Source organism: Poecile atricapillus, chromosome Z, assembly GCF_030490865.1.
Source record: "Poecile atricapillus isolate bPoeAtr1 chromosome Z, bPoeAtr1.hap1, whole genome shotgun sequence".
NCBI classification, from domain to species: domain Eukaryota; kingdom Metazoa; phylum Chordata; class Aves; order Passeriformes; family Paridae; genus Poecile; species Poecile atricapillus.
The window spans coordinates 52,042,037-52,068,380 of NC_081289.1; the positions used below are offsets into that span (position 1 = coordinate 52,042,037).

General features: G+C 39.2%; 1 protein-coding gene across 1 annotated transcript in view; it reads left to right on the forward strand.

Moving 5' to 3' along the window:
• The first annotated feature begins 14,631 nt into the window (after positions 1 to 14,631).
• Positions 14,632 to 26,344, forward strand: part of LOC131573836 (cystic fibrosis transmembrane conductance regulator-like) — an 88,311-nt gene continuing 76,598 nt past the window's right edge. The window contains exon 1 of the mRNA XM_058828120.1: positions 14,632 to 14,805. Within this exon, the coding sequence (XP_058684103.1) occupies positions 14,753 to 14,805 (53 nt within the window). The 5' untranslated portion in view covers positions 14,632 to 14,752. The remainder of the gene's footprint in view (positions 14,806 to 26,344) is intronic.

Sequence of the window (26,344 nt, forward strand, 5' to 3'; positions counted from 1 at the left end):
CACCAAATCTTTTACAGGAACCAGCACAAAAAGAAATACAATATTGAAAAAACATTTAAAAAATGTTCAATAGATTGTGATGGTAGGAATATTATGGCAATCTGGAGAAGGAAATAGAAACCGAGACTGTCACAGTAGACAGTTATTTTCTATTTCAAATACTTGTAGAGATTTAAATGTTTACAGAAAGCTGTTTGCATGGTGGTTAAATATATTGAAAAATGTTTCTATCATTCCGTAACAGCTTTTTTTAGAAAAATTATGTAGTTCATACTGAAGTTATAGTGTCGTATGTTTAGTACTGTTGTGGTCAGAGACACAAGCATTCTAGTCTGGAGTGACTGAAAAGCATCAAATACCAGTTATTGATGGATATTGTTGTTAAGATTTATGTACTCACCTAGGAACAGTATTTAGTATTTAAATATTATTTAAGCACACCATTATGCTTGTGTGTACTTTACCTAGTCTAGTAACTTTTGCAAAGCAGCTTGAGATCTTCAAATTAAACAACTGTGGAATTCTAAGATACTAAATTAAATGCACTGATTTTTTTAACAAGTAATAGCTAAAACTCTACTAAGTCACATAGATTTCTCCTGAAGTGTAGTGTACCAGGAAATGGCAACATATTTGCTTACTTCTTGATAAGATAATTTGGTTTTAGGCCTGCTTGCCACTAATTTTAGTGCATGAAGCACATAGGGTGTGTGATGTAGCTTTGTCTTGTACTACAACAGTATTTCATTAGCCCCTAGCACAAAAAAAATGCCATGATCTGAAGTCAGTGGAAATTTGATTGTCAGCCATGGAGATGGAAATAGATGGCACTCCAGTAGTTAAGAACTCCAGTTCTGAGATTTAGCTTCAATCTTTGTAATGTGATTGTATTGTTTTCTTGTCTTCAGTCATAAGAAACACTGCAGTATGTTACATTCATTTATTTAGAGCAGCTCGTGATATTTCTGCTGCTTTTTTAACCTGCCAGATTTAAAAAAACCCAAAAACAATAGCGGAGCATGTTGCATGCCTCTTAGTCTGTCACATGTTCTTAAGTATGTGTTCTATTGAGCAGTGGTCTTAAAACCATCAAAGTACCTGTTTAGAGGCAGGGGAAGACATACTGAGAAAGTAAATACGTTATTGAACTTGTTATGGTCTTGGGCTAATAATTTCTTTGTAGCAGAAATGAGCTAGTGCTGAAAGAAACACTTGAAATTGCACATTGTGTATAGATTTGTGTGGCCAGTATGGGAAAATTCTGTTTTCCCATAAACTTTAAGTCTTTCCAGGTCTCTTTTTGATTAGTTTAAGTTGAGATTTGTAATTTTTTGTATGTATGTTTGGTGTCCTGTATAAAGAATACATGATTGGAAAACAGGTTTTCACAGAAGTGTTAAACAGGATAAACCTCATCTAAGTCTCACCTACCTACATAGTCTCACCTAAACAGCATGAGTATGTACAAATAAATATGTAGACCACAGTGTTTGTTGAAAGAAACTACTTTTTTAAGGAATTAATGTGACTTTTAAAGCATATTTTAGCTTGAAGAGCATTAGCCTGGAAAAAAGGAATTAGAGTTCTTGATTAAATTTGTAAGCAATGTTAAGGTTGTCTGTGCTGTCGAATAATTTAGAATAATTTATTTTCTTTTCTCCTGCTTGCATTGTTTCTACTTTTGCTACATAAAGATGACTTGGGTTTAACATCTACTTACTATTCCAGCCTCTTGTATGCAGTAGCAAAACAGTCTTGTTTTACCTGCCCATTACACCGCTGATCATTTTGCAACACGTTCTAATGTTGCACTTTTGAGGTTACAAAGCTGTGAGTCACTGTGTGGAAAAGAGTCTCACAGTCAACAGCAGAGACTCACATCATGTTGTGTTGGGCAATTATCTGGCCAGAGCCCCAGACGATTCAGGGGCATAGTGCATACGAGTAGGTATTGAGAATGTATAATCCCACAGAAAGGCATTGCAACCCCACATCTTGTATGCCTCTTCAGATCTGTCAAATCTTACCTGAATTGGTACTAAGATATTTGCTTTCAAGTGTTCTCCAGGTCTGTGAGGCAGAAGGTGGTGCAGTGAATACGGTGTCACGGTAAGAGCAAGGTTTGATGTGGTGTGCCTGAAGGGCAGGATCCCTCTGAAGTAATAGTTCCTAGATGGTTTTGAGTATGAATGCTTGTAGTAGCCATACTGTCTCATTTCAGACTTTTCATTTTTACTTGAGAAAAAGCAATAAACAATCTTTTTGGATTGAGGAAGATTTTCTTGATTGTAGTTTTTTGCTGACATAACTTAGTTTATTTGAATACTGCCAACAGGAAATCTTCTGCCTTGTCTTTTTCAAGTGGCCTTTTTCACGCAGAGGCACATAGCTTTAATTCCTGTATGAATTCTTTTTGTCTAGATGTCTCTGAAATTTAGAGTCATGGAGGAAGAAGTTCACAGCGTGGGAACCTGTCTAATATGTTTACCAGCAGCTCCTGAGGAACAGTGTTAAATTTGAGCATAAGATGGTAAATACAGATCTTGGTTTGGGGAGTTTTTCTGCAAAACAGTAGTAGCATGTTTCATTACACTGTTATTTGGGAGGACTTCTGGGAAGGACTGCTTTTTTTTTATTACAGGTGAATTCTTGTAATGATTGTGTTATGAACATCCAATTGTCATATTGAACTGTTACACTCACTGCTGTACTTGTTACAATACTTTTCGAAGACTGTTAAAAAACTGCAGCTGGTTTTGAAATAGTGTTAAAAGTTTTAAAGAGGTAATGGCATAATTTTTTTTTTTTCCCAGAAAACCTGAAGAATCAGGAAGAATTTTATACTAAGGCTTCTGGAAGCAATGAGTAATTATTAAGCCACTTCTAGTGATACAGTTAATGATCAAAACAGCAATGACAGAAGTATAATGAGAACAGTGGATTAAGTATAAGGAAAGGCATTTGGTAATGCAGCATTCAGTTAATGGCATTGAAACTGCTGTTTGAAAATAAATTTAATCATAAGCATAGCATGTGGGAGTAGTACATCTAATTGATCCAGAGATGATTAAAAAGCAAAGAAAGAGATTTTTGATTGATCAGGCTGGGTTTGGATCACATGCTTCGTCTGTTACTGAGTTGCAGCAGAAACTTAAGGAGCATCCCACTTGGTTTGGTTGGGCTGCTGTTTACTGTCCTCTACCTTCATTCTTTTAGCACTTACATATATATATATTCCTGCAATTAAATATATATATATATATACATATATGTGTATATTTAATTGCAGGAAGTAAGATCTAAGGACTCTTTCTAGATAAATGATATCTGAAGCATTCTGGGTTTTGCAAGCCTGTGATGGGTGTGGATCCTGGCTTGGGTTAGGCTGAATGATTAAAAAAAAATGCCAACCTCCTAGAAGAACACAAAGGATATTTTTTTAAAATCCTTTAAACCTAAAAATCATGGATCAGGTAGGGAATTATCACCAAGTAGGTGCTCTCTTGTTGGGGCAGCACTGACCTGCACTAGTTTTAATTTAATTTCTCATGAATAAATTATGGGGGGGGGGGGGTATCCCAAGTGGGAATGAGCTGGTCTCCACATATGAACAACTGATATACCTACACAGCAAATTTTAGCACCCCTTCTCATGAGCTCTGTTATGGAGGGTATTTCTTCTTCACTGTTCCATAGGTCATCTTTCCTTCTGTTAACAAGGCTGTTGCTTGGGTTCAGCTATGTCCAGATAGGGGTAGGTTACTCTTTCTGTGTTTCCTTTTTAAAAGGCTGCCTTTTTGCAATGGAATCTGTTTGCTGTTCCTGTCTGCCCAAGCAGACTATTTGTGACAAGATACCAACTCAGGCTCATTGGATTTAGACAGTGTGCTACGCTGGGTGTAGGCACTTGGTGTTCTAGGCTCTGTTTTGAGAGGGAACTTTTCCCCAGGCATTTGTAGTAAAGTAAGCATATTTGTAGTTAGACAGTAAGTTGCTGGAATGGTCTCATTGCTTAGGAAAGCTGACTCCTCATATGCTCACTGTTCAGAATTCCTGTGACAGATCTCAAGACAATCATCTTGTTTGCCATTTTGGTGTTTGGGATTCTTTTACTATTTACAATTTTTTTTTCATTGATACATATATAAAATGAGGTGTGCCAGCCACACCAGTGGTTATATTTGCATTTTTCAGCATGGTATCCATTTAAAAATTCTCTTCTCATTTTCTTTCCTATCTTAATCTTTGAAGAATAAAATTCCATTATTTCTGTTACTCCCTTTCTTCTAGCCTTCGGTGTTTCTACTCTCAGCTTAGCATCTAGAATTCAGGGAATACAACCTTCAACTTTTTTTCTAGTTTTGGTCTTTTTATTTGTGTTCTTAATCATCTCTGAAGGAAGGGAGTTAGAAATCTCACCACACCTCTGTTTAACTATGTCTTTCAAAAAATCATAAATGTCTGCTTCTCTTTCTGACTTAACTTATGCACCCCTGGCCACCTTCTTCCAGGTATAACTGGGTGAACCTGCTCTTTCAAAAGTGTGTTTGGTCTGCTTGACTGAGAAAAGCAGAAAGGTAGCTGAGCTTGGGTACAGGGTGAGCTTAAAGAGAAGCCTTTAAAATGCATGCTGCTGACTCTTCTTCTTACAGGTTTTCTCACAATCTAAAAGATCGTCTCACTTATTTGTCATATCTTACTTTCAAAATGAAAGCAGTTTGAGGAGAGTGATTAGAATCCTGATTTAGCTGACCTTTAGGTAGCACTGCAATAACAGGGAAAACAACTTACAAGGTAATAAAGTAAATAAATGGAAAATATCTCTTACTTCTAATTTCCAAAATGAAATTATTTTACAGCAAACAGATGAATAAGTGTTCATATTATTTCATTTCCTTGCTAGTACTCAGATGTTGTTTTCCAGCTCTAAAAGAAGCATCTAAAGCTGTATTACATTTCTGTCAGAATGAAATTGTCTTTATTTGTGTCGATAAAAAATTCTTTAGTCTCCTGCTGCCAAATGTATATGACAGAGCTATCTACTGTGGTTGCCAACCCTATTCAGGGTCCTGTCAAGGATATGTCTGTGAAAAAAGTAAAGCTATAGTAGGAGATGTTTTGTGACAAACTGCATATACTAGATACTAAATTCACAGAAATAGAGGTTGTCTTAATAAAAAGGCACTTCAGATTTTAGTAAATAATTATTGTAAATGCATTAAATATTTCCCTTCCTACATGCATGTCTGTTTGTGTCCTGAGTCCTTATAAGCTTAACAAAGCTGTGGGTCTTTGACTTTCACAGCTTAACTATGCATCAAATAAATTATTTATGTATTGTGCAAAAGTGTAAACAGAAATCTTGATATTGTTTCTCTTTCCTCTATATTATTTCAAATACATAATTTTTTCATTGTCTTCTAACTTCTATGCCATTGTTCTGAGCAAAGATGAATGAGACTGAAACAAATATTTGATGAGAAATAATTTTATTTCTGTACAATATAATTAAATATTTTGATTATTAGTTTCTATCTCATAACTTACACCTTGTGTTGTCCGCTCTTTTTTCATTGTGCTATCTACAATTAGACCCACAGAAAGTTCTTTCCCTCAGTGGTTATACTAGTTTATAACCCATTAATGTGCATGAATAGATCACATTTTTCCTTTCACATGGACACAGGGAAGTGTAAATTAAGTTTTTGTTAGCCAGCAAGGGAGATGTCTATGTAAGGCTAGAGTATTAAATTCCTGATTCTAATATCTGTGGTAAATGCAGTTAGAAATTAAACTGCAAATATTTTCCCTTTTGTAAGTAATAAACTCAGTTTGTTAGTTATAACTGGTTTTGTGTATACCTGGCTTTTTAAATTCTGCTGTAAAAGTATTGGGCAGACATTGACCAACTTAATAGTCCTAATTGTAGCTAGCTAATTATAGAAACCCCTGGGTAGGAAAATAAAACTGAACTTTTAAAAAAGCCTTTTTGATTCTAGACTCTAATTTGAAAATGCTTTCTCTGATAACTCTTCAGAACTGCTTGAGTCTATCATTTCAGTGCTCAGTGTTGTTAAATTTTTCCGTATTTTCTTATTTTCTCTCAGAATCCATGTCTCTCTACTCTCATGCAAAAAAAAAATAAAAATAAAATAGATTATCCATTCTCCCATTTTTCTGTGGGAAGAAACTGAGACACTTGACAAGGGTGATTTATTTGGTTTTGTTGGTTGATTTTGTTTGTTTTTCTTCTATCAAATAACACCTTTCCTTTCACAAAAAAAGCCCAGAGAAACAAAACAAAACAAAATACCACATTGTCCCTCATTTGAAAGATAAGGGTTCAAATAAAGGATTGCAACTTGGGTTCCATAAAGCAGTTCATGACTGGGTGCTTGACTGTCTTCAAGTCAAATAGCTCTAGCAGAGCAAACTCAGAAAGTTCATCTCAGAATTATCATCCAGATAGGTTTCTTACCAGGCATGGAAGATAATGGCACTGTAATAGTGGTAAGTTCATGGGCAGAACTCAGTGGAACATGAACTTCATCACCAGTTTTTAAGTCTTTGCAAAGTGCTTCAGCCTTTCAGTTGACCAGCTTTTTATTCCTTTATATATGCTATTATATCAGTATATAAAGTTTGGGGGTTTATAAGTAAATAAGTCAAAAGTCAGGGACCTGAGTTAATTTCTATACCTTTATATTCCTTGCTCACTTATTTTTGCAATGTTAACAGTGATAGCTAGTATTTTACAATAAGCTTTAATTTGCCTAGAGCCTTGGGAAGTATTTTTTGGTCTGCATTACCTAGGGGTGTGTAGGATTGAATTGCTCTGCAGGTTTACTTGCAACAGTAGCAGGCTGGTCTTGATGATCAAACTTGCTGATCTGGCAGTTTAGCAATTTTTATTAAAAAGTGGCATCTTAAAAGATCATTTCTTGCATCTCAGGAATTCCTTTTTAAGTGGAGGAATGCTTTTTTATCAACCAATTCTGTGGACAGCTTCAAGACTGATGCCTACTTTGTCACTGATAGCACACACCACTGTGCTGTGATTGTCTAACATGATTCTTATCCTGTAATAGGAATATTTTTCTTGCAGAGAAGTCATAGGTTATTTTGTAAAAAATCACATCTTAACATAAATCTACACAATTTCAAGAGATCTTGCTTTTAGCCTCAAAAATCTAACTATTCAAAATACAGCTGTACCTGTTTGGTTTAGCACAAGTAGCTTCAGGATCTCATGAGAAGAAACTTTTAACCTCATATAAATTTTTCATTGTGTCCACTGTGAAAGGTTTTTGATTAAACTTAGTAACTCATTATATTCTGCTGACATCTGCCATTTAAAAAAAAAGAAAAAAAGAAAAAAAGAGATTGCTTCTCATTTTGGCTGGGAGAAAACTCTTTTTAAAAATGTCAGTCAGTGACCCAATCCTTGTTCCTTTGTACTTGAAAAAGTTATTGGTTTTCTGAAGCTTGACTAAATACAGGGCTGTAACCTACTAACCTGGATCTCAGCATGGCCTCTGGAAATGGGATGGATGTGGGCTGAGAGAACTGCATGGAAAATGGAGGATTGTATGCTGCCCCACCCTTTGTCTTCATGTGGAGTCCTGTCTGCTCCTTTACCCACACAGTGGGTTCAAAATTCTTGGATAACTTTAGGGGGAGTGATTATCTTGCCTTTTTTTTTTCTTTTAATTTTTATTTTTTATTCTGAATATTAAGACAACTTCCTTATTGAAGAGGCAATTGCAGAGGCAATGTTAGACTATTTCAAGACTAGAAAAAAAAGACCAAGTCTTACAGTTCTTTCGTAACTGGAATAATGGTGGTTTGCTTCCAACTTTTTCCATTAAGTTCAGAAAATATTTGGACACATGTAGAGTTGTTTTAGGCAAGATTAGCATCCACCAAACTAATCATACTTTCAAAAAGAAATGGGTTAAGGATCCATCGTGCTGCATGGATTCACATGGTAGAGTTTATACTGCATGATCTTTGCAGTGACATTCCAGTAAAGACAATCCCAGTCTCAAGTCTCTGACAGGAACTCCAACTCTTTCTCTTTTAAGCAGTTGTAAATAATTAAGCACTTTTTGTTATGCTCTAGGTAGTTCAATAATCTTTGTTGCTCAACTGTTTAAGATTGCCGGCGTGTGCCTTTTATTGAGTCACAGAAGGTATCAGTCTTGGATTTTTGCCCTTCTAACCTCAATGATACCATTGTTCTGGGATTATTACATGACAGTATGAAGAGGAAGAAGTTTAAGCTATCTTTGGAAACATAAACCTTGCATGCTTGTGTGACTTGGATTTTTAGGCTCTTAACTCCTCTCACTAGTTCTAGACTGAAAGCAAACAAACCCTGAAGTTTTCAGAAAACTATTTTCTACTGCAACTTCTAAAGAACATATTTTATCAAGTGTAAAGTGAAGAAATGTACCCTACATTACTTACCCATACCGCAAATGTACCTGTTGTTTTTTCCATTAGTTTCAACATTTGTCCAAAGTTGTCTTTTTTTTTTTTTTTTTTTTTTTTTTTTTAATGCAGATACCTTATCTGACAGGACAATTATTGTTTCTGATTAAGCTGTGAACAAACTTAGCACCCATCACAAGTGTTGATATTATGAGGATTACTAACAGAGTAATTTCTAAATTTCTAATCTTTTAGAAAAATGAGTAGTATCATTATCATATGTATTCAAAGCCAAAGTCTGAAGTTCCTCTGTTCAAATTCTAGATCCTTTAGGACTTTATTTGACATCAACTTAGTCAGCAAGATTTCAGTCAGTACTTTGATAGATCATGTAGAAAGGCAGATCAAAATGACACTTCAGTAGGTCTAAAAGTTTTAAGTAAAAAGTTTACTTGTTTCGATGCATTGGTATAAATAGAAATAGGTTGTCACAGAATCATGTGCTTCTGAATGAAATAATATGCTTTTGTTTCCCTTATGTGTGCCAACAAAAGACTTAAAAATACTTTCCAGTTTAAAAAGGTATTCTTGTACTAGTTATTAACTCCACAGACCAAATAACAGCATATGAACATATCTGACTTTTGTCTGATGGTTCCATGTAGTGTGGTGTTACAATTTTTGTTGAAAATTGTGTGCAAGTGCTTTGAAGAAGTGTGCCTCTAGTGCCTGAAAAATCAACCTCTGCAAATTCAGTATGAGTTGCACCATACTGAACACCAACACACAGTTATTCTGCTATTCCTTCATCAAGCCTGTGATGTATTCTTCACTGTTTTCCCTCTTGTGATTTCCATGTAAGATCTTACCAAAATGGGATCTTCCCATTTTACCTATTCCAGAATGAAAGGTCTGGTATTTTCACAGTACTTCACCTCCCAACTGCATATGTTGTGCCACAAAAACAAATGCCTCATAAAAGATCTGTTTAGTTTCTCTGGAATATTAAACTGTTTTCTGTGTTTTTTGAGACCATGCATTGAATTAACAGTCAGACACTGGTGAAGCATACATAACTCTGCCAAAAATATTCAGTGTGCATAGATTAAGAGTCTTAATCTGCAAATACTTGAAGCGTTGACTGAATCACTTTTAGCAGTATTAAGACAATGTACTGGAATACAGTTTTTGCTTGTGAAAATGGATCCAGTGTCAGTCTGGCACTGTCTGCATGTCCATCTGTATTCTAAAAGTATTATGAATGTGGACTCAAAAACTATTTGTCTGGTAAATATCTGGGAATAGTTTACTTTTTAGGTGAATGCTGCTACAGCTGTTATCTTGGTTAAGATTCAGTTTTCAATATATTTCCTGGGAACAGAGAAACTCTTTGGAATTCATAGTAGTATAAGCCAAAGCTGACAAACAATATGAAAAGCAAGATGTTGCTAATTTTTCCACAACTAGAGAATACTGTGAGGACCTCAGCAACTAGGAGTAGATATTTGTAAGTCATCAGGTAGAATGCTTGTGCTGAATAATAACTTATACTTAAAACTGTAGCTGACAGAGTTCTTTTGTTCTTGCTGCCTTACTGTTTTGAGTAGTTTTTTAATGTGTGTAAGCATCTCTGAGACAGAGTAATCAATTTTTTGTAACTGACAGCTGTAGGGTAGATTGAAGCACTGTCCTATGGAAAGGTGGCCAGACTCCTTTCCCTGCTTGTAGGAGATATGAGGAGCTATACCTGACCCATATATTAAAGCCATTCTTTTAAAAGGATTTGCCATAAGGCTTCCCACCATTGTTGAAATTACTTGGAATGATGAAAGGAACACTGGTCCAACTGAGTGTACAGGGAAGCTTGAGAGAAAGACAAGTGTCAGACTTGTGGATAAGGTTCTTTGCTTTTATTAAAAAAAATAAATATATATATATAGGAAATAGACCAGACTTCTTTGAGGTTGAATGAGACATTGCAAAACAAAATTATTAATAAAACAAAAATAGTTTCCAGTTAATTGAAGTATTCAGAAAAAATAGAGGGTTTAGTTGGAAATGTCATTGATAGGTCAATGCAGCAGTTTTGTTTTTTTTTTTTAGGTCAGAATTGAGACTGAACAAAGAACTTTTTCATTTTAAGCAACAAGAGAAAAACAGTGACTTAAAGTGTTAGTTTTGACAGCTCTTTAGCTTCATTTTCTGAGGAGATTGTATTTAATATGATCATGCTTTCTCTTTCTACTAAAAATTTCTACCCTTTTGTCCAGTGACATTTATCAAAAATCCAAATGGAATTAATTTTTTAGAATCATAGAATCATTATGGTTGCAAAAGACCTCCAAGATCATAAAGCCCAATCTGAACAATCACCACCACTCTACTAAACCATCTTCTCCATCACCATCACCACCTCCTGTTCTTGAAAACCAGCAGCTGGATTAAAAAACAAACAAACAAGCACCAGACTCGCAAAGTATTGCTGTACCTAGAAAAGGTAATGCAAAACTCCTTTGGTGGCTTCATGGCATCTAAAGCAAATTCATGCCCTGCCTTTTCTGCCTTGCCCCTTTCCATAAGTTTGTACCATTACTTACCATGACAAAGCACTGAGTTTTCTTCCTCCCAGTGAAAATGCACCACTCTGGTGGTGTTCTCAGCTAGCTCAGAAGCCTTAACCAGCCTTACATGCAGTCTGGTGGCTTTGGAGCACAATGGGAACAGGTACCCAAAGGCAGGAGAGAGGTCAAGGTACAGTCCCCAGGGCAGAAGTCACTTTAAGCTGCCATGAGCATGGAAGCGTCCAAGCAGCCAGTCTGTTTCCCAGGTGTGTGACTTCAGTCTGCCCACGGTCCAGCCTGTTGGTTCTTGCTGAACCTACTTGTTGAGTTACCCCTGCAGGAGAGTGGGAGCCAAAACTACCATGGTGATGGCACAGGGAACCAGCCTGTATTCATCTTCCCATTCTCGTGCCTGGCTAACTCAGCCTCACTGTGTTTTCTTCAGAGTAAAGTCAGATTGATGGTGGATGTGGGTGCATCTAAAGCATAAAGTAGCTGTTGTCTCAGTGTATCAAGTTGCATTTCTGTAAAAGTGAAGAAGTTTGTGTAAATGAAATGCATAAGTAATACTTAAGTTGGTGGTATTTCAGTCCCTAGAGAAGAATAGAAATATTCCGTTTATTCCTAGTCACAGTAATGCTAATGACAACTTTTACATTCATGTCAGCTGAGTATGCTCAAGATCCCCGGGAAGATGAGGAGTCTGAAATAAGCAAGACAATGCACCAGTGGAAACTTTGTGGATACATGAGAGAAAAATGGCAATAAATATGTAAAACAAAACCAAGAGTTTAGGAGTTTTTTGACTGAGGGATGTGTGTATGTAAAAGCATCTGATTTATTTGCAAAACTATTGGATTACAGAGTCATCACTCCATGGTGAACATAGCCATAGCTGGTACTTAAGGAAGTAGGCATAGAAATATTCTAAGTTTAGAGAAGAAATATTCAAAATTAGGGAAAGTTCGTGGAATTTTTCATGTAACAAAAATTACATAATCAACAATGATTGATGGGATGTCTTTGTTAGTCCCAAATTTGCTACAAGTGCTTGCAAATCAGCTCTTATGGTAATAGCCACAGGGAGATACTGTTATGAAGAATACTTCATTACCCATTGACATTTTAACTACTTTGGACCTGATCCACTAATGGTTTCAAATTACTAACATACCTCACTTTCTAATGTAAATTACAAAAAAAAAAAAAAAAGAAAAGAAAAAAAATTTCAAATCCCCTGCTCACTTTCTGCTTTATTCACTTGTACCAGAGTTTCAAAGGCTGGGAAGGGGAAGAGCCTGTAGCAGGCTAGTGTGTACTGTTTAGTAGAGTGACTTTCCAGTCTGACTCGTTGATCTCAAAGGTCTTTTCCAACCTAGTTGATTCTCTGATTCTGTCTTTAAATTAATGTTTCATCATTTTTTTAATGAAGTAAAAATAATTGGTAGATTTAGGTGATTACATGTCAGGGCCTACCCAAAGAACTTCTCTCAGAGGTCGACGGAGCATGTGGGATCCCAGCCTTGTCCCGGCTCGTGCAGAGAGGGGATCTGAATCCTGATTCGCGTTCCTACTTAAGCTGCCTGGCCTCTGGAGGGGCTGGCGGGCTGGCACTGCCGCAGCAGGGGGCGCCGGGAGGTGTCTTCCAGGCGCCCGGCACCGAGCGCCCAGAGAAGCCGGTCCCGCCTTCTCCTGGCTGCCGGGGTGCGGTGCGGGGTGCGGTGCGGGCTGCAGTGCAGGGTGCACCGTGCGGTGCGCGGCGCAGTGCAGTGCAGGGTGCACCGTGCGGTGCGCGGCGCAGTGCAGTGCAGGGTGCGGGATCCGGTGCGGGGTGCGGTGCGGAGTGCGGGGTGCGGGATCCGGTGCGCAGTGCGGGGTGCGGTGCGGGATCCGGTGCGCAGTGCAGGATGCGGTGCGGGGTGCGGTGCGGGCTGCAGTGCAGGGTGCGGTGCGGGGTGCGGGATCCGGTGCGGAGTGCGGTGCGGGCTGCAGTGCAGGGTGCGGTGCGGGGTGCGGGATCCGGTGCGCAGTGCAGGGTGCTGCGGTGCGGGGTGTGGGGTGCGGGATCCGGTGCGGAGCGGTGCGGTGCGCGGTGCGGGGCGGGGCGGAGTGCGATGCGGGATGGGCTGGCGCCCCGCTCCACTAGGTGGCAGGATGCCGAAGGGCTCCGCGCTGCTGTCCTGGAGCCCGGGCGGATTTAGTCCTGCCTCTCCGTTTTGTCCGAGGACATGATAAAATGCGGACAGTTTCCTGGAGTCCTGCCTGCCCCGAGATTCTTACTGGTTTTGTCATTAATGAAGTAGAATCGGGAAGGATTCGAGGGAGGTCTGAGACACAAAGGAGCCCGGTGTGGTGGCAGGGTAAGAGGGCACTTGTTGGTTCGGCAATTTACGAGGAAGAACTGCCAAGTCAGAGAGGAATCCTTTATTAAAATGCAGCGGGTTGTAGCGAAAAACGTCGAAATAAAAAGTGCCTGCAAAGTTTGGAAAGAGTAACAGCTGGTTAAATTGTAGCGCAAGCTATAAGTCCGTATAAAAGTACGTTCGCTTCTTCACAGAGCAAGTTCAGAGGGCAACGGCTGTAATCAAGAAAGCTTGGACTTTTCCATCCGTATTTTTTTCAGTTACAGAAATGAAAGGACACTGGAGTGTGTAAATATCAAAATAAAGCAGCAAATAAAATCCTGTATAGAATTAAATCACATGTTCTTTTTTTCTTGATTCTTGTAATCTCTGTCTCTTTCAAGTATGCTTTCTGCTATGCGCCATTAAAGCAGTGATTTTGTTTGTACGGCACGCATATAAAGCTTCAGAAACAGCCTTAGTGTTAGATATGGGTGTTTGAGCTAAACTTACTGAAGATACAACTTCATTTCCCACTCCTTTCGGTTCAGGTACGGGCCTGGCAGAGAACTCGAAAAACTGAAGCAAGTGTTCTTTCAAGTGGCTGTGATCGCGCTTGGCCCGCACCCTTCCCTGGGCTGCCCGCCCGCCCTCTGCCTTAAGCCCGTGTGCCGCTACGCTCGCCCTCTGCCTTAAGCCCGTGTGCCGCTACGCTCGCCCGCGGGACCGCGCACAGGCGTAGGGCCGCTGCTCGGGGGCTTCTGGCCCTGGGAAGCCACCGAGGCCAAACGCCGCTAAAGCCGGGCTCGGCTCCCGCGGGTCTCAGGGGGCTGCAAGCAGGCGCCCTGTGTACTGGGACGGGCTCTGCGGTGAGGAGCTGCTCGGCACGGCGAGGGGGTGTCCACGCCCCGACGGGGCTGTCCTCGCTGCTGTGCTGCCCCGCTGCCCTGGTCCGAGGGCAGAAGGTCCATCTGGAGGGGTGGTCTCCCCACCTCGGCGCTTGGTCAGAAGAGGGGTTTAGTGCTGGGGGGAGGTCGGGAAGCCGGGGCGGGGTGCCTCGGGAAGCTGAGTCGGCAGGTGGAGGTAACGGGCTGGGCGAGCGCCGCTGGGGAGGAGAGGCTGCGGGGGGAGCGGCGGGGCGCGCCCGGTGCGCGGTGCCGGGCGCGGAGGGGAGGCGGGGGAGGAGCGGCGGCGGCAGCGGCAGCGCACGGGCTGGGGCCCCGGCCCGCCCGCCTTTGAACCGGGGCAAAGCAGAGGCGGGGAGAGGGGCCGGGGCAGGAGGCGGACGGTGACATCAGAGCGGCCGGGCGGATAAGGTGGGAGAGCCGCAGGAGCGGAGTGGGCGAGCGAGGCGTTAGCGATTAGCGGCTGCCTCGGGTTCCCCGCTCATCTCAGCTCACCTCAGCTCACCTCACCATGCAGAGGTCTCCCCTGGAGAAGGCGAACATCTTCTCCAAACTTTTCTTCAGGTGGGAGCCCCGGTGCGGCGGGACGCGTGCGGGCGGGGGCAGCGGGCCGGGCTGGGCAGCGGCGGGCGAGGAGCTCCGCGGAGAAGGGAACCGAGCACCGGGCACCAAGTAGCTCTGGAAGGGTCTGCGGGGAGAGCGGTGGGAGCCTCGCTTGTTGATCAGATTACTTTTTCGTTATTGTTGCTGGGGTTTTAGTACCAGGAATGGGCTCTGCCAGGTGTCATAAACCTTTGCTGGACCCGGACAGATGAATTTATGACATAATTTGAGCAACCTTTGGTAATTGCTCAACCAGTTAATCTGTTATTTCGTGTAAACTTTGAGAACACTGGGGTGGTAAGGAGCAGAGGGGAAATGGTCTCAGAGCAAGGATTCCTTCTGTTTGGCTCTTTGAGGATTTAGCATTTGCTCAGTGTGTGTGCAAGTGTAATATATGATCTTATATCTTGTTTCCACAGTTCCTTGTAATCCTTGAAAAAGTTCTCTTTCAAGCAAACTTCCTAGTGCCTTTTCTTTCTAAAAACTTCAAATAAAAAGAGAAGGAGTCAATAACAGTTCCTGGGCACAATGTTCTTTGTAAGACAATATGGAAGCTGAATATGTCTTATGTGACATTGCTAGAAATGACAGTGTGAACGGGAAAGAGCAAATAATCTTTTGGGCATTGGCCCTCACAGCACTGGTTTCACCAGAGTTTTACCCCCTTTTGTTACTGAAGGGTCTTTTGCATGGCAAGGAAGGGCGGGAGGAAATCTTGTGCAAGATGTAAACATGATGACTGAAATGAGAGCACATGGTGTAAAACACTGTCATGAGGTCTCTGCCTTAAAAACTGAGGGCTTTTAGCCCACTTCTATATCCTTTTGGGATAGCTTTCAGCAGGTTGGTCTGTATGGTTTTTAAAGTTTCTTAATGGAAGGGAGTGTGTATGAGTCACTGTTTGCCTGTCCCCCCTGCTTTGGCTCATTTTAGCCAGATAGGATAGAGGAGAATGATCCCAAATATAACCTCTTCCTAAAGTTTTACAAACATCCAGGTAAAAGTAGCGATCCTGCAGGTTTTCTCCAATGGTGCTGCAGTGGGCAAGAAGCCATGCTTTCTGCCAAATACTTTTGGAACCAGAGAGTATGCATGACAGGAGTGTAAGCAATTAAAATTCTCCATAAATGATACTTCAGCCAGTGCTCCTGTCAACTATAAGACAGAAATCTGTAGGAAATAAGTCCGTATATTAATTTAATTTCTTGAGGGGCCACTTGCTCTATATAATTTTATTTATTTATAAACTTCTATAAATTTATCATCCTAGAACCTGGGGTGTTGAAGGTGTGAAGAAAAAAAACCCAATAAGATAAAGCAAACATATTTCTGATTCCTACCGTAGTGAAAGTTTCTATGTCTGAAACCAGATGCAGTTCCTGCTCATTAAGTACATAATTAACCATCCTGAGTCCTGAGCTCATCTTTTAAATCACAGTCTTTAAGTCAAGTGAATGGTGTTTTAATCATGTTTATCATGCATGATGCATTATACTGTACCAAATATCGGTCAGGTGACTAACTAAAGTAATAATAATAAAGTATATGAAGTTAAGGAGATGCTCATGATGAATATTAACTAGAGAAAAAAGGTGTATGGAAGAGATTGCTTTTTTTCAATGATAATGAAATAGTTGCTATCAAGTACAACACAATACATGTTTCAGTGAAGTAACTTTCATAAGAGTCTGCAATGCACTTATGTGTAAAGTACCAATCTGAATATAATGCGATAAGTTGAAGATCATGTTAGCAGAAATTATGTTAAAGTATTAGCTATGATTATTCAGGAAATCTTGCTGATAAATATATTACTATTTAATGTACAAGTTGTTATCAGCTATAGGTGTGTAAACCTATTGGCGAGGTTTTATTGCTTCATAATCTATCCTGTTTGGGTGGGAGAGATTGATTTAACAGGTTAAAGTCAGAATGTAGCTCTCTGATTATAACTGAATAGTTTATACATATTTCAATATTGTTTGGACCTTTTTTCTTAATTCTTTATGCAAAAAAAAAAAAGTGAGGAAATGTTTTGGTTTACAAAGAGTAGTATTTTATAGAAGGTGTTACCTTTTTGTTGTGTTAGTGATACTACTGGGGTAAAAAAAAAAAAGAGAATTTCTAGGAGTGGTCATGATAGAAAGTATTTAAAATTAGAAATTAACTTTCATCCTAAATTTTAAACAATTTTTGTTTAAAAACTGAGCTTTGGTGGATAAGAAACAAAGTGTGAAAACAAGTGGTTTGACATCTTCTGTTAAGGGGACACTTAGAAAATACTAAATACTGAGGGTTTGAGGTTTCAGAGATTGTTTTGTGTTTTGTTGTATTTTCCTTATTACATTTTCAGAGTTGATTTCTTGTTCCCAGCCACATGCAAAACATTCTTTCTGTTCATTAGGAACTTTTCCCCTTGCTTAAAGAAAACAGAGTTTTATGCAGAAGCAGTCAGATCATCGTATGCTTAGCTTAATATTCATCATGAAGCTTCACTTTTGTCTTTATAGCCAATACTTATTTTCCTTTGGAATTCTGGGGTTTTGCGGGATCAAGGCCATACCTTCTGTAACAAACAATATCAAACTACTTTGCAATCACCTAGGTTTTATTGAAAATTAACTGAGATCAGGAAGTCTTGCTAATTAATCAATTTTTATCTGAGAACTGGCACGCAGAGTTATTTCTGGAGTTTCAGAAATGGCTGCAGCTATGGGACAGTTCTGACTTTATTACTTTTCTTTTACATGCACCTTTAGATATTAAAATACAAGTTTTCAAAAAGTAATCTTTGTGCTTGTGTGCAACTCTTTAAGCATATACTTTTGCTTTGGTACCTATCAAACATGACAACTCTTAGCAAGACCTAGTACTTTAGTGCCTGATTCATTATTAAAACCAAATGAGAAATACAAACTAACCCATTTGTTTTTGTCAAGTCTTCTCATGGATTCAGTCAATCAGATCTGCTCTAGTTGCTTCTTGCTTTCCAAACCAGAGAAAAAGAAATCTATGCATTTATATAACTGTCCAGTGGTTCCTAGGACAATTTAGCCAGTAAGGGATAAATGCTGGATTCATTCTTCTGCCCTGTGTGTGCTGTGAAGGCTAGGAAAAGGAATTCAGTTCTATACCTTACCTCTTCTAGGAAGCAGGACCAAATGTTACCAGTGTTTGGCAGTGAAGGTGTTTTAGTTCTCTATCTCTGGCTCAGCTACTTTTTAGAGCACAAATGAAGAGTGAGTCTGTACTCTTCTGAATAAAAAACTTCTTTGAAAGTCCTAATTCCTTGTGTGAGACTTCTTAAGAAGTCTGCTAATAATCTTTAAGGTGGATAAGATAATTCAGGACTTGGGTACTTAGGCCATACACTACAGTAATGTTATTCTGTCGCTCTTTCTAGCTTAATTCAGTCGTAATTTCAAGTTAAAGAGTGCCTTGTACAAGATAGTTTCTGGTTTGAAAAGGCATATTAATGATAATTAAATTGATTCCCTTCAGAGAAATTAACAAAAGCCAGACCTTCCCTGGGCAGTCCCTGCTCTGTTCTTGAACTGCATATCTTAGAATTCTAGGCCAACAACTTCCTTAGGATTTTCATTCTTGAATTGAAAAATCTTGTGTTTTCCTTGCAAAGTTTGGGATTTAATGCATACATTTTTACTCAAAGTTTCTCCTGAAACTATCTTGGGTTCCTAAAAGTCCCAGATTTTGTATAGGAAGCTTAAAGGACTAATTCATGCCTCTACATTTCACTCTGGAGGGCAGGTGTCTGGAAATTAAATAAGCTTCCCTTATCAATACCTAGCTATAACACTTCGATCATCTTCCCCCTTCGAAAAAGGAGCCTCTGCGTACAGTAGCAGGTGAATGGCACAGTGTTATGCCTCAGTTTCTGGGGCAGTCAGCTTAGACACTTACACAAGGCAATTTTTCTGTAGTATACTCTTAGGGCCCTGTATGTATCTAGCCCTGATGAGCTGCCTTTCACTGATCCCAGACAATCATAAATGATGGCTGTTAGTGATAACCAAGTACAGATGCAGCTGCAGCATGGATTCTGGCCCTGTGAGGCTGCCTGATCATTCTTCTCTTGCCACAAGTGGTCCTTGGAGACCTGCTGGTCTGCCAGTCCTTCAGATCTGTCTAAACCAGCAAGGCGTCAGCTCCTGAAAGTCAGATAGCTCAAAGATGTGCATGCAAGTCTTGGATTCCTTCTGAAAATTTGACTTCTATTGCTGTTTCCAAGGTAAAATATGAAACTTGAAGTGAACTGAGGAAGGATGCAGGGTCTCCTACATGTCAAGTACAGAGGAATACTTTCTTTAGCAATAAGGCTAAATTGTGTCCTTGGCTCAGCCTGATACTGCATCTTTGGTCTAATGACCAAAAAATGCAAACCTTGTGTAGCACAGGGACCTTCTCTGGCTGCTTTATAACTCTGAAGCACGAATGCCTAGATCAAGTTGCATCTGACTTCTGAAATATATTTAAAGTCTGTTTTCTTCCTGCAGGAGGAAGACTTACTATCTTGATATTAAAACTAAATTATCAAGCATTTGAAATATTTGCAGACCTCGTTATTTTCTACATGCTTATTTGATTTTGGTGAGATAGAAAGTAATCTGTCCAAATCCTTGATTTTTTTTTTAATACTGTAGGCAGTGACATGGTTAGTAGATTTATTATCTATATTATAGAGGCTTCTAAATGCACTGACAGAAATTCAAAGTCCTTTACACTAAACAAAATATTTGATAAAGCATTCTGTTTTGAAGATCTTGAAGTCTAAGCAGATATCACAAAGATGGGTTAAAAAGAAGTTTCCCTACTGGTTTTGTAGAGGAGAAAGTGGAGTATACAAGGGTTGTGATTTGTCCTAGGAGCATGTGGTGGAGTCAGTGCAATCTGCCTGGGATCTCCTATCCAGAACTTTGATTACACAAGAGTATTTCTGGTGTGACAAGGTTATTTAAGAATATTTCTGCAGTGAACAATTATCACCTTTTTCACGCTTAAGAATCTAAGTCTACATTTTTGGATATGCTATGTTTCAAAGTGGTGAGAATAGTGTGACTTATTGCAAGAGGTTTCTACAGGTTGCAGATATCTTGGTTTATGTTTTTTCTGTTCACCTACCCCCCAGCTTTGCAGCATATGTGTGTAGGTATAGTTGTGGAGGCAGGATGGTGCCAACTTGACATCCAGGTAATAATGTGTCACATTATGTCCTCTGAAATAAGTAAGTTAAAGGTGATAATTAACTAGTGTTTAAGGAGACACATTGAAACACATTGCCAGATTTTACCATGTGTACTTGTAGATGCAGTTCAACCTGCTTCCATGAGACTAGGGGTACACCTGGGTGAGACAAGCAAGAACTCAGAGGCTGTTTGTGTCAGTCCCTCTCTCATAAGCAAAAGGATCTGCATGAGCTTTTTCAGTCAGCAAGTAGCTAATCCAAGGCTGCATTGTCATGAAACTCCCCTAACTACAAGAGAATAAATAGGCATTTAAGACATATTTGGAAACAATATTGTTTTTCAATTTAAACCACAAGCTTTGTGCCTGTCAGATATGGGTAGGCATCCTTCTTTCAGGAGAAGATAGGTAGGAAGGGGGGAATAGATCCTGAAAGGCAGTGCTTGGGGTGGGCTGTTGCAATACAAATGTCTTGATTCCATGGGCAAGGTTGTGCCTTAGGAGAAAATCCTAAGTGACAGCTGATAAAGGTACTTGGTTTTAGGTAGATTCCCATATTTTAATGTTGTTATTTACTCTTTATTTTCTCCCCAAACTTTTAAAATAAAGAATGTGATTTTTTTGTATTGGAGTCATTCTGATATCTCACTTTAGCTTTCACCTTAACTCATTTTGAAGTTAATCTGTAAGTTCTGGAATGCTTTTATTTCTCTATAGGTGATAAATACAAAGAAAACAAAACCACAAAGGTTCCCCCCAATGTTGCTTTGCTCAAAGCCTGACTGTTTTGGAAATCAAAAGATATGAAGCATTTTCTTATTAATTTGCAAGGATCATGCTGAAGACTAGCATCATAAATACCAGGATACAGAGAAAATGGCAAAGAGCAAGCAGTAAGAGAAGCGGCACCTAATTCAGGGTTGATTCCATGTTACTGTGATGGCAATTTATATTTTGACACTTGGTATTAAAATTAAATAAAATGCAACTGTGTTCACCTGTTTATTTATACCTGACCACATATCAGTCATTTGGGTTGGAACAAATTATGGTTTCGGAAAGGGTCATTGCACCTGATGTGCAAATCTATGCTATTTTTTTATGAAACATATCTTAAAAAATTCATGGCTAACCAAATGAAGTGCTAAATTGGGTGGAATGTGTTGCTGTCACTTAGTGACACATCTGGAATATTTAAAAATTCAATTAAATCATGAATAGCACTGCTCTGCAACAGTTTTGCTGATGCAAACTTTCTGTAATGTTCCTTGTTCTTTCAAAGGACTAGGAGAAAAGAAATCTTTCTCTTATTCTTGCTGAGGGGTATATAATTGAGAAAAAGAATGAAAATTAAGGAACATCCTCTCCTAGTCTGTCTAACTGTAGGTATATGCTGAAACAGCCTTGTTCATAGCACATCATCACCACTGTTATTTTGTTAGCTTTGTTAAGGAAATATTTGAAGCATGTCCTACACTTGAATTTGGTACCTAAACAACTGACAGTTTGCAATACAATTAATATATTCTGTCCTTCCATCTTGCACAACCTATCCCCTGATGTGCTTTGTTTTCTCTCAAATATCTGTCAGTACTCTGCAAAATGAAATATTTTGACTGCCTTACTAATTGTAAGGAAAAACGTACTAAATTTCTGCTAAAAAAGCATTTAGCAGTTAGATAATTTGAATAAGTATCACTTCACAAAAACTGGCCATAAAAGAAAAGACTTCCCCAAGAATTGCTGTGGCATAATCCTAATTAAGATTTGATATTAAAATCCTGGGGTTTCAGCAGAACATTGATTAGTCTTAAAATGGTGCTGCTCACAGCTAGTGGCAGAGTCAATAATATTGCAGCTAAATACTTTCCATGTCAAATAACACCTCATGGGGAAGAATTGTTTATTAGTGAAGAAATTAAAATCTTAATTTTTGTGATTGTGGGGAAAACAACAACAACAACAACCTGGAGATCAGTAGGGTCTGCATTTACCTTTGTTGTTGAAACCCTACAATAATTATATTTAAATATTAAACTATATATTTTTTTTTGTTTATAAAGGGGGAAATGCTAAAGTTAATATAGTTTTCAGAATATATAACATGCTATCTCAGTAGGTTACTATTCAAAAGAAAATAACTGCAACTCTGCTCTGTTGAGGGTGACCAAGGGGCAGGGGACAGGAATAAGGCTGTTGTGCTCCGTGGGCATGCTGACTTGTCCCATCTGTTAGCAAGGATCACAGAAAGCCAGGGTCACCTTTTACAGCTGCATTACAGCCGCAGGACGCTCAGAGAAGACAGCTGGTGGTGCAGACACTCTTCTGGAGAAGCAGTTTTGGGTGTAGTAGGGCCACTTCCAGTATGAAGTAAGTAACAATTTACAATTTGCTGCTGCTGCACTGATGGATATCTTTTGTGGGAGGATGGGAGTGCAGAGCCTCTGATGCACTCTGGTCAGAGGGACTCTTTGGGACTTTCTGAGATCTACATGGTACCTCAGCCTTACCTTGCAGCTGGTAAGAATTCATGGCTCTACAAACATATAGTAAAACTTAAGCTCCAAAGCATCATAATTACAGCTTGATTATGTTCCTTCCTCCCTGCCCTCCCCCTACCTCCCCCTTAATTGTTAGGAGGAAGGATAAGTTAAAGCCAGAGGCACTATTCTTGATCTCTCCATTGAATTTCAGGTCCAGTTCCTTAGGAGCTGCAGTCACTATGCTTAACTATATTTTGCACAGGTATTAATGCTTTGTAGAAGGGAGTGAAGGCATGGCCACCTCTGCACTGCTCGGGAGATGTTGCTGTGTTGTGCACAGAGCACCTGTTGAAATGGCAGCAGTCTGATCAGTGACCCCTGTAGGAGAGCTACTCTGTTTTGCTGGTCTTGGGTAGCCCAGCACCATTGTTCTGTCTCAGCAAACTGTGCTTCTTGATCTGAATAGCCTGATGGAGCTAGGGTATTCCTGTGCTCAGGAAGAAGATCTGGGCAGTTGGCTTAGCAACACAGATGCTCCTTCTGTCTTCAGTGACATGCAAAGCAGCCTTAAGGGAGAGTCAAATCCTATTGACAAATTGTCTTTGTTAATACTCTCTGGAAAGCCAAAGACATCTGTCCTATTGGTACAAATTGCTTGAGTGGGATGAGTCTGAACATGCTGTAGAAAGCAATAACTGTAATAAGAAACCTGTTAACTACTCCTTAATAAAAGAAAAGAAACGGTCATTAGAAATCTACCAAACAGTACGTTATATATATGATATTTACATATAAAATGAATAATGTATGTTTTACTATGGGCAGTGGATAATAGATATAGAACTTGCCTTCTTTTTTCCTTTCCTACTCTACATCCTTGAAACTTGTTTCCTGATGGATTTCATGCATGTGTACCCATAATGACATTCATAGTTTGTGGCAAAACTCTCACAGCACTACAGGTTTCTCTGTGAAAGGGTTCATTAAATGCCAGCCAGTAATCCGATGGCATTTGTTAACATAATGCTGTAAAGCCAATCTGTTTCCCTTCCTTCTTGCTCGCTTCCTTTCAGAATAAATTTCTCTCTCTCAACAACCTCAGGAAAAAACCTCAGCATTAATGTTGACAAGTTGTTTCCAATAAGCCAAAAAAATAGCTCTGAGTGGACTATGTCGCCACGTGTTATGGAAACATGGATAACTACAGATTATATTGCCAGTTAAAATAAATTCATAGTCATTTTGCATTTCAAATATTTGCAAAAAATCTAAAACATAATTGCTATAGGAATGCTATAGGAAACTGGCAAAAATAAAAGGTTTTGTGAGATATTTAAGTGTTTAGGTCTAGTATATATATTTAGGTCTAGTATATTCCTTTTAATAAAACGCAAACTGTCTCCTGCAGTTCCTGACAGCACAACTCAAGCAGCTGTTGAAAATCCACCTTGAGACAAACATCACACATCAGGCCAACTCCTGCCACAATTACCACTCCAACCTGAAGCCACTTGGCACGGCGCACAGGTTGGCCAGATGTAGTTAGGGTGGGACTTCCAAGCAAGGCCAGGGCAGCTGGGAGATGAACATCTCTGTGCAAGCCCTGCCAGCAGCTTGCAGTAGGAGCCTGGCTGCAGACTAGGAGGTCCTCAGGGGAAGGTGTCAGCACTGCTTATTTAGCTGGCTGGAGGACATTATCTCGCACAGGTGCAGCTACCGTGATGAGCAGTGAGATGAGGATGAGGACTGCGTAAGTCTGTATGAAACGCTGACTTGGGAGAGGAGGGGAGTTTAGGGACCACATAGTTTTGATGGCAATGATAAATTTGCCTGGTTAACACAGAGTTAAACACAGTGTAAACATGTGAGACATTTCTAGAAGTACAGTAGATCTGCTAAGTGTGCTACCTTCTCCTAATGATGATACAACCACTCAGCTCTCTTTCTAAATGCAGTCACATTTTGTTACTTTGGGCTGTGGCAAAATGCCAGGGTAAGTGTTAATCAAAACTATAAATAAAATCAAATATGTGGAGGGAAGCAGTATAATAAAAACTGTTTTCTCAAAACATACAAAGTGAAACTGTAAAGCGCTTATCTTTTGTCAGGCTGGGAATTGCTTATTGCAGCCTCAAAGCATTTTTAAGGGGCTCAGGAAGGTTATTACTTAGCTACAGTGTTGTGAATTAAAGACGTTGCCTAGGAAGTACTGTTACTTCCTTGCATTAGGTGCAATAGTAGTTTTGTGTCCCATAATTTGTATTCATTGTGTCATTACTGAAATACCTATGTATACGGGACATTGGTGAAGCTGAGAACAGGAACTCATGAGAGTTTCTGTTCCTGAATGTCAGGGACTAGCAAGTTCTCCACAAAATGTGCACAAAGCCAGTAGCAACTGGCCCTTTCTGTCTTCAGGAGCTGGCAAAATACAAATCAGTACCTGATATACCATTTGCAGTAGCCATGAAAGACTCTGTATAACACATAAATGATACATGAAATTCAAGGTTTTTATTCTAATCCATTTTATCCCTGAAAATTATTGCCCTCTATTTCCAGTAGCTGTAAAGTTTATGGATGTTTCATCTCCAAATGGTAAAATGAGAGTTCAGTGGCTCTACAAAGTGGACTCTCCTAGCTCCCTTCCAATAATGTACCATGAATCACTTGCTATTTCTCAGCTACAGTGCTGTGAAAGACTGAGCTAAAAGCCATACGATTCATCTGAAACCATACTATTATTGCAGAAATTAAGGATACTCCTTCAATTTCTTAGAGCATGTTTTCTTTGCAGTGGGTGTGCTATAACCATGCACTTGGGAAATATCTTGGTGCTTTACTGATTTATGGGGATTATAGACTGGTGTCTCATGCAATTCATAACTTCATTAAAGTAAATTTTCAAGTGTGCATGTGTGTGCACACAGTTGCATACAAGTAGTCTTCATCTGTAGTTTTAAGGGCTTTTTGTGCTTCTGTAGTGTTCAATGATGTTCTTTTCCCTTTGTATCAACTTTGCACCTTCAGAGGCTGCAATTGAGAATGTGGATTACTTTGTGTGTATAACATACGTTCTTACAGGCATACAGGTAAGCATATCCAATAAGCTGTTCATATTTTCTGTGTGACTGTGGGAAACATTATTGCATATATTTTGTGGGTTTTTATCTGTTGTCTAGAAAAACAGTTTAAAAGAAAAATTTTGAAATTATTGAAGTTTTGCAGAATTTTATCATAATCATGAATCATGCAGGTTTTTTGCAAACTCTGGTTTACACATGGAAGTACAATGGCCATCAACCACAAGCTACTTCTTTTGCAGGCACTTCGTTTTTTTAAGTAAATACTTTTTATTGGTGACAGTAAAGCAGAAGTTCAAGTCGTTTCAAAATACACCATTAGTTCAAAACAGTTCTGATGTTTTGATATAGTCCTTTGCTTTCAAAAAGATTTCTGGACAGAATCTGGTGAAAAAATTTGTCAAAGTTGATCCTTGGGGATTCAAAGGCCTTTTTGGACCTGAATTGTTTGATAAAATTAGTCATGCTGTATAAAGGTTTTCTCTACAGAGTAGCCATTCAGAGTAGTCTTTTCCTGCTTGGTTTTGTTTCAGACTGCCCTTTAAATTGCAAAATTTTAAACAAGACATTTGAAAAAACAAATGCAAAATACATGTGTATAATGGACACAATGAAGTTCTTATGAGGAGTCCTGTGCAAGATTTGTGTTGTTAAGTACATATTGCAATGTAGGATGTCATAGAATCATAGAATGATTTGTGTTGGAAGAGATCTTAAAGATCACTGGATTCC